General features: G+C 48.2%; 1 protein-coding gene across 1 annotated transcript in view; it reads right to left on the bottom strand.

Annotated features, from left to right (window-relative positions):
- GGT1 (gamma-glutamyltransferase 1) overlaps nt 1-16255 on the bottom strand; it is a 56010-nt gene extending 39755 nt beyond the window's left edge. The window contains exons 1-2 of the mRNA XM_050924486.1: nt 16177-16255; nt 15881-16022 (exon numbers count right to left, since the gene is read on the bottom strand). Coding sequence (XP_050780443.1) covers nt 15881-15921 — 41 coding nt within the window. The 5' untranslated portion in view covers nt 15922-16022; nt 16177-16255. The remainder of the gene's footprint in view (nt 1-15880; nt 16023-16176) is intronic.

Here is a 16255-nt window from a genome sequence, read left to right as displayed (position 1 = left end):
AACAATGGATGGATGGGTAAACTGAGTCACACAGCAGTTGAATGACTTACCCCTAGCTCACCCAACCAGTCAGTAGCAAAGCTGAGAAATGACCACAGGACACGTGACATCCAGTCCCCAGCTCTAACCACACACTCTGTAAAGAGACACACTCCTGCTAAACCGGACACACTCCCTCTCTGCAAATCCTGATCCGCAGGTAGATAGGACTCAGTTGTTCAGAAAGCAAAGCCACTGTAACAACACATTATGAAACCGGCCAGAGAAGGCAAGGAGCAAGACCTGGACACAACCCAACCAAAAGTAAGAGTTCAGAGGGGGGAACAGACCCATGGGGTTGCTTACCCTCAGGAAAGCTGGGATGTTAGCTGGGAGCTGTTCGCCTTCTGCCAGTGACACCGAGGATGGCTCTTCCGTCCCACTTGCCTCGTCCCCACTTGCAAAGAGATTTCAGAAGTAACAACTTCCAGGCAGTGGTTAGTGGCTGTTAACTTTATAAATGGGAGTGGTCAGAAACAGAGCAAACACTCCACAGTCTGACATAAGGAACTCGCAGCTCTTTGAACACCAGCGGTGGTGTTGGAAAATTGCTTCCCTGCCCGTTTTTCTTTTCCTTGCTCTTTTTGGGTTTCTTTTCTCACCCCGGCTGATTTACTGCTCGCAGGAGAAAGCGGATGTATTTTCTCACGGCAGGGAAAGTGGCATATAGCAGAGAGAAAGGGAACTGGGTGGTTGAACTGGGTGATTCCTTGTCATCGTGTTGTCCCAGGGCTGAAGCCCTGCTGGACGCACTCTTTGTTTTTCCAATGCTCTGGCCAACATGCTGACAATGGTTAGCTCTGCCCCACCCCACCCCACAGCAGGGCAGTGCTTGCTGAGCGGGGCATAGAGAGCCATTGCTCACTGCTCATCACAGCCCAGCTCTCCCACCAGCCATGGGGAAAGTTCAGCCATGGACCCTGAAGCCCTGGGGCCTGACTGATGGCCCAGGGCAGCCACAGCACAGCACAGGCCCAGGCTTGCACTGAGTTTCCTGGGCTGTGAGGGGCAGTGTACATGACTCCTGAGCGTCCATGTGTTGCCTTGGACGGTGCTCGGAGACGGTCCAGAGAGAGACAAGTCCAGCCCGTCTCAGCCAGAGGTGTGTTGCTGTCCATGGACAGTGGGGTGGTTCCCCAAAGGAACCACCCCACCCCCCGATTATAAAGAATTCATTTCCAGTTTCCTTCTCTATGGCTTTGTCTTAGATTTTGAAGGCTAGTGCCACATACACTGCATGGACTTCAGCAGGTTCAGACATAGGTGCTAGAACTAGGGATGCTGGGGGTACTTCTACACCCCCTTGGCTTGAAGTGGTTTCCATATACACAGGGTTTAGAGTTTGATTCAGTGGTTCTCAGCACCCCCACTACACAAATTGTTCCAGCACCGCTGGGTTCAAAGCCTTGTTGCTCCTGATGCTTTTTCTTGCTGAGAAACGACTAACCTAATGGGTGATACTCCCAGGAAAACAATACAGGGCAGGTGCAGTTAAGACTGACAGTAAGTTGGTTCTTGCTGCAGCCCTTTCTCCCACTCTTCAGCTGTCATGTCTATTTAGATAGTAAGTGTTCCAGGACAGATCCTCAGCTAATACACATGAGGGTCACTCCATTGACTTCCACAGAGCTGTGTTGCTCTACACTATCTGAGGATCTGGTCTGCCATCGCCTACTATGTATTTGTACAGCCTCTCGCACAATGGGGCCCTGATATCTGCTGGGGCCTCGGGACACTACAATAGCACAATACTGAAGTACAATCCTAGAGCTAGAGACTTACTTTTTTTAAATGAAAGCGTAGATCTCCAGAGGTCATTCAGCACCCTATTTTCAGTGCATTGGAGCCAATATGCCTATCTGATGTTAGTATTTACAATCTTAACAACTTTTAAAATTAAAACTAATCACTAGTCCTGGACACAATTAGGTGAGTCCAGTAAAGTTTTATTTCTCTTCTTTCTGCTGCAAGGAGATTAGAAGACTCTAATTTCAGAGGATTGTAACAATTCTGGAAACCCTCGTCCAATTCTCTTCATATTTGGCAGACAACATCAACTTCAGTCCAAGACCTAACCTGCCAAAGTTGAGGCTGATATTCCTTTTGTTTGAGGATTTTAGTGGCAGAGGAGTAGGTTGGGGGCAAAAAACATCAGGATTATAATGGAAATTCATTTGCATCCTTGACTATGGAGTAGTCGCCGCATAATATTCCATCTCTAGAATGGAGTCTTACTCTATAGTCAGAAAAAACGCTGCCCCCTCCCTTGCCCCATCAGTCTGAGAGACCCAATAGCACTCTGAAACCATACTGCTGTTCTGCCCAGCCTGGTATCTATTAATCTACTTGGGCTACCAAAAGTAAGTTGACTAGTAGTCACAATGTTTTATTTCGTCCCTCCAAATGAAACACAGTTCAACTGACCTGGACTGAGTCTATCTGCATCTCCCAAGGGTCCTCAAGAGAAGCTTCACCCAGCTGGCCATGGGATGTTGATGTTTCACACCAAGAATCTCTACAGATGATAAGGCCTTTATTAACCAGTGGGTAATGAATGCTGACCACACCTACTGCGCACCCGGCTTTGGCATGAAGATTGCTGTGGACATCTCTCATTACTACCATAAACTATAGACTTTGTATAGAAAAAGGCATTCAGCTACACTGGCTGGTATGCTTCTGTTTTTACTGACATGGCATCAGGCTGTCCTTTACCCATTCATTATAAATGCTTTGTGGTAGGGTTCATGGCCTTTATGTGACACATCCTTCATACTGTACAGCACTGCTTATACACATGGCATAAACAACATCTTCCGTACATCTGACCTAGATGTCCTGTTGGCCATTGTCCAAGCCTATGACTCAGGAGACCCTAGTTCCTGGTGCTATCCCTGATTTACTCTGACATTGGGTGAAGCACTTTCTCTTGCTGTCTCAGTTACCCTATTATAAAAAGCTTTCCTAACTCCCAGAAAGGGAGCGAAGCTTTTGCAAACCACGTTGAGATCCTGGGATGAAAGGGGCTAGAGGTGCGTGATGTGTTATGTTACTGCTTACATTTGGGATGCTACAGATTTTTAATGTGTTGTACTGTAATCATGCTAGTGGCTTCCTGCAGAGTCTTGCATCCACCTGCATCTTTGAGCACTTTACGAACTATAAACCATGTGTGGAAGAGGGGGCAGAACATTTCCCCCGGCTTTAAACTCATTGAAAACAGTAGCTATTCCTCCCTCTGGTGAGCAGGAGTGTGAAAGCTGGAGGTGGGGTGGAGGTGGAGAGACAAAGGGTGTCAATCATCCATTGGCCCCCTGTAGCCCACCTCCCACTGCAGAAAGACCACCAGCTACAGGCACAAAATATTGTTCAGAAGTTTGCAGGACCAATAGAGTTGTTGCTGAGAGCTGGCGGCCTGCTAGGTGATGCCATCCAACATACCCTGAAGAACTGGGGACCTCTGGAGCTAAAAGCATGCACTAAAGAACCAAGCTTCCCCAAGTGAGGCTGTAACAGACTCTGACCCTTTGTGGATAGGACCCAGCATGGACCCTGTAAACACATTTGTGACAGATATGGCAATTTCCTGTTGGATCCTTGAAAGTCCTTATTGTATTAAGTTTATGTATTATTGTGGGCTGAGACTGTAGGTAATCTCTCCTGGGGGATTGGGAGAAGCGTGGGGCGGGAAGGGAGATGTGACAGATGTGAGACCTGGGAGTTCAAAGGACTATATTGAAAATGTGCCAGACAGGCATGGACTTTTGGGATAATACGTGTAAAGGGGATTTCCTGGAAATCCTGGGGATGGGGTGAAATTAATGCAAACTCCCCAAGTCCAGTTGTGAAAAAAAAACTAGACTTTTAAAGCTATGCCCTCAAGAGAAGGTCATTTTTTCCCGATTACCTGTTGCAAAAGACCAAGATCTAAGACCCGGGCTGTATAAAGAAATGGCTGACCCACCCAGCCTTCCTTCTGGTTCCTGCTCTAAAGATTGATAAGAACTAGTAACAACATGGACAACTTAGTTGTGACGGTCTGAAGGACTGACAGCTATCTGAGGTTGGAGGTGAGCTCTCATAAGCTTTTTAGCATGCCTGTAGGGTCTTCTACGGGGTTGGAACTTTTTAAATATTTTCTCTATAATGCTTTTACCTTAAGAATAAAGGGACTTGCTTAGAAAGATCTGTGTGATCATTTGTAATTGCTGTCAATATACAAAGGCTGGCCTTTTAGGCAGTCTAGCTTGCTGGGGATTTCACAGTGTAAATCAGGGAGCTGTGCAGGGTCAGGAGGGAGTGAGATGCACGTCTCTGCCCAGGAAGTGAAGACCTGCATTTCTATTTCTCTCTCCTGCTCCTGATCTGGGTACTTCCAGGCTGTACAGTTCCCCACCTATGCTGTGAATACCCCAGCAAGTCAGACTGCCTAAACAGGCCTGCTGAGCCTGCTTTCCTCAGAGGCTATACAGAGCGTCAATGCTCATGGTTAAAGACCCACACAGCTCCTTCTAAGCAAGCACATTTATCCTTAAGGTGAAAGCACTGCAGACAAAACACGTAAAAAAAATTAAAAGCACCTAAATGCATGCAAATAAGCTTACAGGGGATCACTCCAACTTCATAAAGGGATCTGGCAGGTGAACAATACTTCAAACCTCACCAAGGTGCTTTCCTGTAGTTACACATTCTGTGTCAAGGTGGTTATGAACAAGCACCCCCATAAAAAGTTTAGGCCATGTCTACATCTAAAATTTTGCAGCGCTGGTTGTTACAGCTGTATTAGTACAGCTGTATAGGGCCAGCGCTGCAGAGTGGCCACACTTACAGCAACCAGCGCTGCAAGTGGTGTTAGATGTGGCCACACTGCAGCGCTGTTGGGCGGCTTCAAGGGGTTTCGGGGAACGCGAGAGCAAACCGGGAAAGGAGACCAGCTTCGCCGCGGTTTGCTCTCGCGTTCCGCGAACCACCCTGCAAACCGCAGGGAAGGAGACCTGCTTGCTCGGGTTCGGGGAACGCGAGAGCAAACCGGGGAAGGAGACCAGCTTCGCCGCGGTTTGCTCTCGCGTTCCGCGAACCACCCTGCAAACCGCAGGGAAGGAGACCTGCTTGCTCGGGGGTTCGGCGAACGCGAGAGCAAACCGGGGAAGGAGACCAGCTTCGCCGCGGTTTGCTCTCGCGTTCCCCGAACAAGCAGGTCTCCTTCCCTGCGGTTTGCAGGGTGGTTCGCGGAACGCGAGAGCAAACCGCGGCGAAGCTGGTCTCCTTCCCCGGTTTGCTCTCGCCTTCCCGGAACCACCCAGCAAACCTCAGGGAAGGAGACCTGCTTGCTCGGGGTTCGGGGAACGCGAGAGCAAGCCGGGGAAGGAGACCAGCTTGATTACCGAGCTTCCTCAGGTATGCTGGGATACCTGCTTATTCCACGGAGGTCAAGAAAAGCGCTGGTAAGTGACTATACTTGATTACCAGCGCTGGATCACCAGCGCTGGATCCTCTACACCCTAGACAAAACGGGAGTACGGCCAGCGCTGCAAACAGGGAGTTGCAGCGCTGGTGGTGCCCTGCAGATGTGTACACCTCCTAAGTTGCAGCGCTGTAACTCCCTCACCAGCGCTGCAACTTTCTGATGTAGACAAGCCCTCAGTCCCTTCTTTAAACAACTTGAGTCTTTGATCTGTGAATAAGTAACTCAGAGACACTGGGTTTCTCCTGAGGGCACAGCTTCAAAAGGTAGGACTTTGGCATAACTGGGGGAGCTACATTTGCATACAGCTTTGCCTAGAGATATCCTGGAAAGTCCACTTACCTTTAAAAGTTCACAGTGCTTAAAATAGTCTTTTGAAGTGCATAAAACATCTCATATTGTGCACTTCACAGTGCTTAAAATAGTCTTTTGAAGTGCATAAAACATCTCTTATATTAGGCAGATCTCCTCCCTAGAGACGTGCCATGCAATGCCATAACAATACATAAACATTTGCAGTTTTAATACAATGGCTTCTTAAGTTACTTAACCTTAATTCATTAAGGTTTGTCCAGGATATTGTCACAGATGCATGCTGCCTTTCTAGCAGAATGTTTATTATATTCATCGTTGAAATATGAAGTGAGGAAAGGTAATGGCTTAAATGCTGTCCAGGAAGTAAGTTAACGGGTTGCCCCATGATGCCAGTCAAGCACCTTGAAAGCCCTTACTGTATTAAGTTTATGTATTATTGAGGGTGTGGGATAGCATGTAATCTCTCTGGGGGGGAGACGCAACAGATATTGCAACTCCATAGGGAGCCATTTCTACTCGGTGGGGGGTGGGTTCTCACAGCTCCTCCAGGAACTAAAAACAATGGGTGGTGATTATCTCACAGAGAGGTACCACCACTTGGGGAGGCTCACATATATTAGTTCAAACTAGATTATCCAGAAACCAACAAATAAAAGGACGTTAGAATAAATAGCCAGAGTTTAAACTGACTCAGGGCCTCCTTTGTGATCCAGCAAACACTCAGACCCTATTGCCCAAGGGGGAGCCCGAGCCTTGAGGATGGGTTGGAAGGACTTGACCTACTAGGGCTCCATGAGAATGCTGTAGGGTTGCCAGCATTGCATTTCAAAAATAAGGGACTGTTTTCTTAGCACTGCTGCCCCCCGCCAACTACAGCTATTTATTAATTAATAATAAATAAAATATAATAATAAAATAAAATAATAATAATAAGTACTCACATTCATGAGGGGTATTTCTTGCTGCTTTTTTGCAGCACTCAGCAACTCCTGCTCTTGCTCTACAGGGATGAAGTACAGGACAGGCCATTTTCTATTTTAAAAAGGGATGTTTCTTGTAATACCTAGACTGCTGGGTGGTCACTGGTGAGTTTTTTACATGCCTAGAGGGGGGTGTTTTTTTTTACATGTTTTCTCTGTAATGCTTTCACCTTAGGAATAAAAGTGCTTGCTTAGAAGGAGCTGTGTGGTAACTTATAACTGCAGGCAATACACTGGTCATAGACTTCAGAAAGAGAGTGAGCAAAGCACAGACACTGGCCTGTTTAGGCAGTCTGGCTTCCTGGGCACATCACTGTATAATCCAGGGAGCTGTGCAGCCTTAAAACTTTGCTCAGGAGGGAGAGAGAGACACAGATGTCTGCCCAAGAGAGGTGCTATCCAGGAGCCAGAGGTAGAGGCAGAGGCAGAGGGAGAGGATGTCTCTTATGACTCTGTTCCTCCTTTATGTCCTTACCGGGCAGTCTGTCCAGTAAGTACATTTGTATAATCTCCTCCATGCTGCACAGCAGATGAGAGGTCTTAGCCCTATATGTAAAAGAACCAGCTCCCCTACCACTGAATTATAGGTACCCTTGTGGGGTAATGCAGCTGTTACAGTGCACAGCCACATGGGCCAGCTTGGGCAGGAAATGTAGAATAGTGCAACTGCCCGGGTGGGATGCAGGGTAGAGTTGTTGTTCTTTTTAAAGCAGTATAAACAATTGGAAGTTTGTCCCTGTTGACAGGTTCCACCGGGGCTCAACCCTCCCTGAGGGGGAGGGGAGCCACACCGGCCTCGATGTCTTCTCTGCAATTACAGTCTGCTCTGGTCTTTCGGCAGGTCAGAGCAGTGACAAAGTCAGAGGGGGCCCAGCCCTTGGTTCGGGCGGGGCACCAAACACAGTTTAAACAGTTACAGGCCTCTCCAACTGGGGAGAGGGGGAATCTGCCACCCGCTTACAGGTGGCAGGGGGAACGCAGGCCCACCCACTCCTCTGCGTTCCAGCCCGGGGCCCTGGTAGCAGTTGTCACCTCTACCGGTGGTCAGTGGGGTCCTGACCGCAGCACACTGACATGGGCAACAGTAGCTCTGCAGCCTGACTGGAGTCAGCTGCCCCCGGGGCTACTTCCTAATTCCCCCTCTATTCCTACCTGGTCTGGGGCCTCTGTTCCGGAGACGTCCAGGACCATCGGTTCCTCCCAATCCGGGCTGGGCAGCAGGTCCAGTAGGGTTTCGTCGTAGTAGGGGCAAGGCAGCTCTGGCAGCTCCTGGTCTCGACCTCTGGCTTGGGCAGCCTCCCAGTCACGAGCGTCGGCGGGCACGTCTGCTCCTGCCGGTGGCCGAGCCGCAACTGAAGGCTGGGGCCCGGCTTTTATTCTTCCGGGTCGCCGCCTGACCCTTTGAGGGGCGGGACTTCTGCCCAGCGGCCCCGCCCCTGTGGATGACTGATGGGGCTCGACCCTTCCTGAGGGGGAGGGGAGCCACACCGCCTCGCTACAGTCCCCAAATGCCACACATCCATCTTTCCCCCATGCCTTTGATAATCATAACAAAGCTTTACACTGAGGTAGCACTTTTAATCTTGAACGCTCTTTACAGACAGGGTCGATTAATCCTCACAACACTGCATGAGATAAGTATCATTACCCCCATGGTAAAAACAAGAAAACGGAGATCTAGAAGATTTAAATGACTTGCTTAAGGCCACAGAGCAAATCAGTGTCAGATCTGAAATCAGAGCTCAAAAGCGTCTGTTTCCAGTCAATCGACAACACCTCTCTGTCACTTCGCTAACACATACATTAACCCAGATGAAGTTGGAAATGGCAGCTGAAATCGCTGGCTGTGATTTGACTGCACAATGCATGGAGCTGTGTGGGTTGTTTTGCTGGTTTTTATGGCTTGGTTTCTCCTCCAGTATAAACAAGAAATGAATAAAACATGAAGACAGCTCAGACTCCTCATGCAAAACAGGGTGCATTGCATTGCAGCAAAGGAGTTGAAAAGAAGTTCAAAGTACTTGCGACTTAATGTCAAACGTCCCAATTGCAGTAAGGAGCTGTTTGGTGACTGATTCCTGTTAAAGTCTACTAAGGTGGGAGGACACTGCACCCAGAGTATTGAGGGCTGTTTCCATGGGTAATCAAAGTCCACTCTCGGTAGCTGCACAAATCCACTTTCTTTTCTGTCCAAGAACCATTATGGTCAGTCCCAGCAGCAGAGTCAAGACCTGAATGGACCCAGATGCTGTGAGCTGGACTCTTTTGGCCTCTACTTCCTGTCCCTTATTCTTTCTGATGGGAGCTATTGGCATTAAATAGAACCTTTATTTCTGAAAGGTTCATTCACTCTTGGTACTAACACTGCCCAGGGAATAGTATCACAATTAGTGTCTATGGAAAGTATTGTGATGTCAGAATCAAACGATGACAACCTTAGAAAGGGAAGAACCAGCAGGATGAACACGTAGCGAACAAAGACTGAGTTTGCCACCGACGTCCTCAAACAGTACAAGAGACGGCTGCACCAGGGGATGGGGTAGACTCATCCCCAAGGCCAAAGCACGCAAGCACATGTTTAACTTGCAGCACATGCTGAATTCCCCATGACTTCGGTGGGCCTTAAACCCCTGCTGACATGACTGGCTGATCTGGTGTGAAACTGGGATAGTGACTATGGAGTTTATAGAAACAGATGGGAAGATTCCCATTGCCACCTTCCTGTCCTAAAGCAGCAGGAGAGCCCCTCCCCTGGACCTTAGAATGTGGGGATCATGGGACAAAATGTTTACACATCGTTCTGATTGGGCAGACCAGTCAGGCTGGGTGTGTGCAGCAGGCCAGCTACTGTGGGTAGAACATTACTAAAGCACATAGCATGGACAAGTGCTAATGCATCTGTGGGAATACGGGCAGGGCTCCCCTGCCCAAGGGGGCAGCCTAGTGCCTTTCGAACTACAGCAGAGCTGAGTGCTTGCACACTAACACCACGCAGACCAGGAGGAGAGAGAAGCTGCAGCGGAGCTGCCTGTCTAGCCTCCCATCTCCTGTATTATGATTTATTTAACAGTGGTACAGAGCAGCCCAGGAGCGAGGGAACTTTACACAGCGAGTAGAGGCAGTCTCCGTCCCAAAGGGCTTGCAACCTGAGTTGATCAGTCTGCCTTCCTTACTATTTAGCGTGTGCTTACAGCACCACAGGCGGGCAGACAGACTGACAGCTGTGCTGTAAGGGTGCAGGGTCCCATGACAATTGGGGCGCAGTGAGTCTGAGGTGAGTCTGTTGCTCACCAATGGAGGAGACATGAGAGTGTCTGCTCTTAGCCAGCGCTGGATTGAATAAGGGCCAATCACTGTCAATCCTATGCACAACTCCGTTCCTTTCTGGGCTTTGCGGTTTGTTTCGTCAGCTGCGTCAGCACCTCCAGCTGAGCACAAAAGAAGTTGCTACAGCCACACCACCTGTGAGCAAGTGTGGGCCTGGTACACCTGCACCAGTCACATGCCAATGAGCTCCCTCCATGGGGGAGGCTTGCTGCAGAGTCACTGAATTCAGGAGCCTGCCTGCGCCTAGCTCTGGGATGAGTGTCAAAGAGGAGCTTTTGCTGCTTTTCACCTGCCTTGATCCATGCCTGCTGCTGCTGTTCTCGTTGCCAGTGGGGGGGGGGGGGGGAGGCGCGCGCCGGTCTCTTTACCAGGCTGTAACAGGATCTCTGGGGAGGATTTTACTGCTGCTTGTTTTAACAGACTGCCAGGGCTGTGGGTAGCTGGCAGCCAGTGTGCCAAGGACACCTGCACTTCCAAGCCAGCTGCCAGAAGACAACCAGCCCCTAACCCTGCACTGTCAGTCTGTGGCCATCACAGCTACGCACAGGCTGATAGAAACAGTACGCAAATGTGTGCATTGAGATGTGCTAGATCCCTTTGGGCAGCTGTGGAGGGGTCCCCTGGCCTGGTTTGTCCCTCTGCAAAAACAAAAATAGAAAACCTTCCAGAGGGCTTAGTCTTCAAACTTGTACATCCCTAAGACCTACATAGGAATCAGGGGATCCCCCAGTGGCCAGCGCTGAGGTGCATAGAGGCCATGTGCCCCTGTAACTGCCCTCTACCCACAGCAGCCCTCTGACAGGCCTGGACCAGCACAAACCAGCCAGTGCCACCAGACCCCTCCACAAAGGGTCCCCATCACAGCGTGGAGTGGAAAATCACTCAGGCATGTGCGTAAATGTGTCAGACAGTGCTCGTCTCCCCTTCCCACTGCTGGCCTGTCCCCCTGTACTCTCAGATCTGGATCCTCATGGACCCCACCATCCCGCCCTCTCCACATGGTTTCCTTTGAGGTCAGAGGTCACACTCCAAGCAGCATTTAAAATAAAAAGTTTCTTCTTTATTGGACCTTTTTCCCCCTTCCCCCTTGGGCACCAAAGCTCTGCTATGGAAATAATTCACTTGCATGACTCACCTTCATGGGGGGAGGGGAGAGTAAACAACAAAGTCTTTTGTCCTCTAACATTCCACACTAGTCTGTCTGGTGTCCATAGGCCTTCCTGGATGGGCAGAACATAACACCTTCTGTTGGGACCAGCTTTTCACCTAGTTAATGTCTCTCTCCTGTCTGGTGATTTACAGTCACAGAGGCTTACAATGTAAATGCTCAGATATGACCTTATAATGGAGTACAGATGTTATAAGTGAGATTCATGCATGCAGCAACTTCCAAGCATTCCATAAAGTCCAAAAAAAACAAACATTCTGGTAAGTCTAATATGTGTTTTACCACCACCACCACCCACGCGGGCCAGGCTGGTCCCCGTTGTGTATTTGTCAATGTTCCGTTGAGACATGGGCATATGGGCTGCCAGCATCATGCCACAAAGCACCTGGTGTCTAACATACATGTAGCATGGGGCTACTTAGCATATCCTGAAGCACGTCCTGCTCTTTATTTCAGTTTGTTTTGATAGGAAGCCTGTTATGTCAGGGCAAATTAAGTTACTCTCAGCTTATTAAAATCATGTTGCAATTTCTCAACTGATAATTACATGCGACAGCAGGGACTCTGTGTTCATTCTAGCCAGAAGCCCTGGCTAGAATTCAACCAGCTGAGTCAAGCTACAAGGTGCTTTCTGGCTCTGACGGGTTCCCTGCCAGGATGTCACCAGGAACTGGGGTACCACTGAGCCCCCTTGACCCATCAGCCTGGACTCCCTTTACACTGTACTGCTATGACCAGCCCTCTGCCAGGCTCCAGCACACATCTAGGTGGGGACACACCCAGCTGCAGTTACATGCAGATAGGTTCTTTAACCAGCCCCTGCATGCGAAGGCACAGCTAGGGCACTTTCCAGTTCCTAAGACACGCACCCACTCTCTGAAGGGTAAACCCCAAATTATACCATTCTGTGCTGCACAGAGAACTGTACAGCTCCCTCCCCCGAGTTATGATTTCCACACACGCTGGTTTTAGACAAAGCAAAAGCAAATTTATTAAAAGAATAGATTTAAAGTGATTATAAGACATAGCAAACAAATCAAACCAGATTACCTAGCAAATAAACCAAACCACAAACTCACCTTAAAACACACTAGATAGGTAGGATATGAATTAGCAAATTCTCACCCTGAGTGAGAAACAGGCTGATTCTTAATTCTTAAGGCACAAGCTGCCCTGGCTTTGCAGGTTGGGTTTCCCAGGTTTTCATACACAAGCTAGAAATATCTTTAGCCTGGGATCATCACTTCCCCCTGTTCAGTCTTTATGCCTCAGGTGTTTTCAGGTGTGGTGTTGTAGGGAGAATGAGGTCCCATCATGATGTCATTTCCCCCGTTTTATATCTTCTTACCACTTGCTGGAAAGCTCTTTTGCTATGATCTGGGGCAAACAGTTCCCATTGTGTAGTGCTATCTCTGAGAGGTTTCTATTGTACACAGTCCCCAGGGTAATCCTTGTGCTTGTGTGCATTTCCACAATAAGCCATTAACATTGTTTGGCCTTTTTACTGTTGTACTTGAAAGGCTGCTTGAAAGAGTGTTTTCAACCTCACAATGAAGCCAAACTTCATAACTTCACGTAGGACGATAGCACATACAATCCAACGACATAGCACTGTCTAACAGATCAAGACTTTTAGAATGATACCTCACAAGGCACACTTTGTGCAAAACATATCCTAATTACATGACAGTGGTGCATATTGGGGTGCCATCCACACTGGGAAAGCTGCCAAGCTGATTTGGGCTTAGCAACCACGTTACCTAAACCCAGCCTCAACTCAACCACTTTCCTAGTGGAGACAGCCACAGCAGTGATGAGAGGGAAGATACGGTATGCACAGAAAGCACCTTCTCAGCACTAGAAGTGCTCCCTCCACACCCAGTTCAGCGGTCATTTACAACCAGGCAACCTTAGCGAAGTCACTGGTCTTCCATATCAGGGTTGGGGCACATTAGGGGAAAAATGTAACATCGTGGACGGAATACTGGACTGGGACTCAGGAGTTGTGGATGATATTATTGGCTCTTCCATTGGCCTGCAAGGTGATCTTGGCCAAGTCACTTCACTGCCCTGTGCCTCAGTTTCCTGTGTGTAAAATAGGGATAGTGATGCTGAATTCCTTTGTTAAAGATCTTTGAGATCTATAGATGAAAAGTGCCATCTAAGACACAGCAAGGTGCTGGTGGATACTGTGGTGGAAACCTCTGCTGTTTCTGCGATCCCCCCCACCTTGTACCTTGCATAGCACAGAACTACCTGCAGCAGGTGTTGCGAGGCCTGAAAGGGGACACGGTGAACAAACAGCCCAAGATATCAAGACAATAACCGAGAAATTCTGCAGGCATGTCAGAGGTAGAAACTTTCTGGAGAACCAGTGCTGTGACTGCACCTTGTGAAAACTAAGAGAACAGCCAAAGAGGTCTCAGGGATTGCAGGTGAGCTAATTTAGCTCTTTGCATCAATCTTCACCACAAAGAAACACCTACCCCAGATTACTCTTGCCAGGCAGGAGGGGTGGGGCCTGACCGGAGACAGAGAGATCAATAAAGAGCTGATGGAACAACCTGAGAAACGAAGGCCCAATCCTATGACGAATCCCTAGTGGGCACAGCATTTGCTAAAAAGAGTAGCCTACCACCTTCCACGCCCAGCAGCATGGGGCCCGGATTCAGACAAGCACTTAAACACACACATAAACTTTATCCATCCCTATTCAGGAAAGCACTTCACACACTTAAATTTAACCATGTGTTGAAGTCCCACTGAAGTCAATGGCACCTTCACAACTCAATAGGACTTAAGCAAGTCCTGAATGCTTGCCTGAATCAGGGCCTCTGTTTGCAGGATCAGCCTCTTACACTACCATCAATCACCAAGCTCACATAGCGTGCCTGTGAAAACACTGACAGTACTAGCAAATTAAGTTGCTGAGTGACGAGTTAAACCAGCCGCTACCCTAGAGGACCAGAAGTTGATCAATGTTGTAACTCTTTAAAAAGTTTAAGGGAGCTCCCAGGAATTCTAGAGCAGTGAGCCCTACCTAAGTACTGAGAAAACTAAATGAGAAAATCATTAGCCAGAGTTATAACCCTGGTCTGATCAGTGCACTGTGACAGGCCAAGCCAGCAGGGTAAATTGGTGGCAATCATTTATTAGCAAAACTGGATAAAATGTGTACAACTGCTCGGTATGATCCGTAAAACTCTTTGATAAGGATTTTAATAAAGTGCCGCAGAAGGGGCTACCAAGGACACACAGACTGTGGGTATGGCTACATTTGGAATTTCAAAGCGCTGCCGCGGCAGCACTTTGAAGTGTGAGTGTAGTCAGAGCTGCAGCGCTGGGAGAGAGCTCTCCCAGCGCTGCATGTAAACCACATCCCTTACGGGTGTAGCGTGCAGCGCTGGGAGCCATGCTCCCAGCGCTGCTGCCATGATTACACTGACGCTTTACAGCGCTGTATCTTGCAGCGCTCTGGGGGGTGTTTTTTCACACCCCAGTTGCAGCGCTGTAAAGTGTGAGTGTAGCCAAGGCCTGTGATATCCAGACTTGTCCTGGACTAAAAACTAGTTCAAAGATAGGAAGTTAAAGAGTATAGGAATAAATGGCCCAAGCTCAGCATGGGGAGTGCTTAGGAATGGGTTGCCCTATGGTTCAATGGGGGCTGTACTCCTCAATATATCTATTAATGACCTGGAAGAGGCAGTGTTAATGAAAGGGCTGAGCACACAAATTTAGGTTATCAGACTTGGGGGAAGTTTGCAAACAGCTCATGAAGAGCTTGAAAAAACTGGAAAATGGGGCAACATGATGGCAGATGATCCATGCATGGTGATACCTGGTGGGAAACAGCTTACCAATGCACACCGATGGGTTTGGTTTAGGAGCTCTTTTCACCCAGCACAAAAATCTCTCTCTAGCAATGTGTGAAGACATGCAGTAAGATGCTGATGCAGGAGGCACTGTATGTGTCATCCGGATCCTGATAGCTCCTAATTCATTCCCTCTTAGCCACAGCTTATAAATGAAATTGTGTCTGGGAAGGGGAAAAGATATTTCTTTGGAAAGGATAAAGGGGACCTAGGAGAGAGTTAAGAATCAGAACTGGCAAATCAAACAACCATCGCTGGAGTTCAGTGCTTAAAAATAATACTATAACTCTGTCTGTGCTGCCTGTATAGGAAATGGCGTAACAGAAACTGTGCTGGGCAACCTGTACTCATGTTTAAAAAAACCAAAAAAAAAAAGTGTTTTCCAGTCTAAGGCAGCTGCTTATAGCTCGGATTGCAATAGAAATGACAGTTAACCAGACAGAACAATTCAAGATCAAACTGAGGTAGGTCATTTCATTTATGATCATAGGCGTCTGCAGCTGGCATGCTCAGACCGTGCTAAGGTAATTTAACATCTCAAAAGCAAGGGCAAGATCATTGACAGCAACAGATATTCCCCTTCCTACTAACAAAATCTGGCAGCAGCCAAGTATCCTGGCCACTCCAGCTATGTTACCTGAAACCTCAAAACATACCCACCTCCTTCCCCTTTCCACCCACCCCTACAAACATACTTGGACATACACAAGCCTACCTGGAACTAGGTCTGATTTTTCCACAGAGTCTGTGTGGCATTTCACAGGGTGTTTTCAACACATCACCTCACTGGCAGGTTGTCTGATGTGCTTCCCTGAAGAGAAAGGAGACTTGAGAGCAACTTCCTTCTGTCTGTTCTCCTGAGGGTGAAATAGACAGGCTTAAATAACTTGCAATTCCTTGCCTGGACAGTAGATGGCATGTGCCATGAGTTGTAGGAAATTTAAAGGTGACCTGTGGTTTGGTGGTGGTTTTTTTTTTTAAATGAGCTAATTAGTGTGTAAAGGTATGTACCAAAAGGTCCCAAAGGAGACAGGTTACATCAGGTGTTCTGCACCCCTACGCTAGATTATTCACGGCCCTGCTTCTGGTG

This window comes from Gopherus flavomarginatus, chromosome 15, assembly GCF_025201925.1.
Source record: "Gopherus flavomarginatus isolate rGopFla2 chromosome 15, rGopFla2.mat.asm, whole genome shotgun sequence".
NCBI classification, from domain to species: Eukaryota; Metazoa; Chordata; order Testudines; family Testudinidae; genus Gopherus; species Gopherus flavomarginatus.
This window is presented reverse-complemented; position numbering and strand designations above follow the sequence as displayed.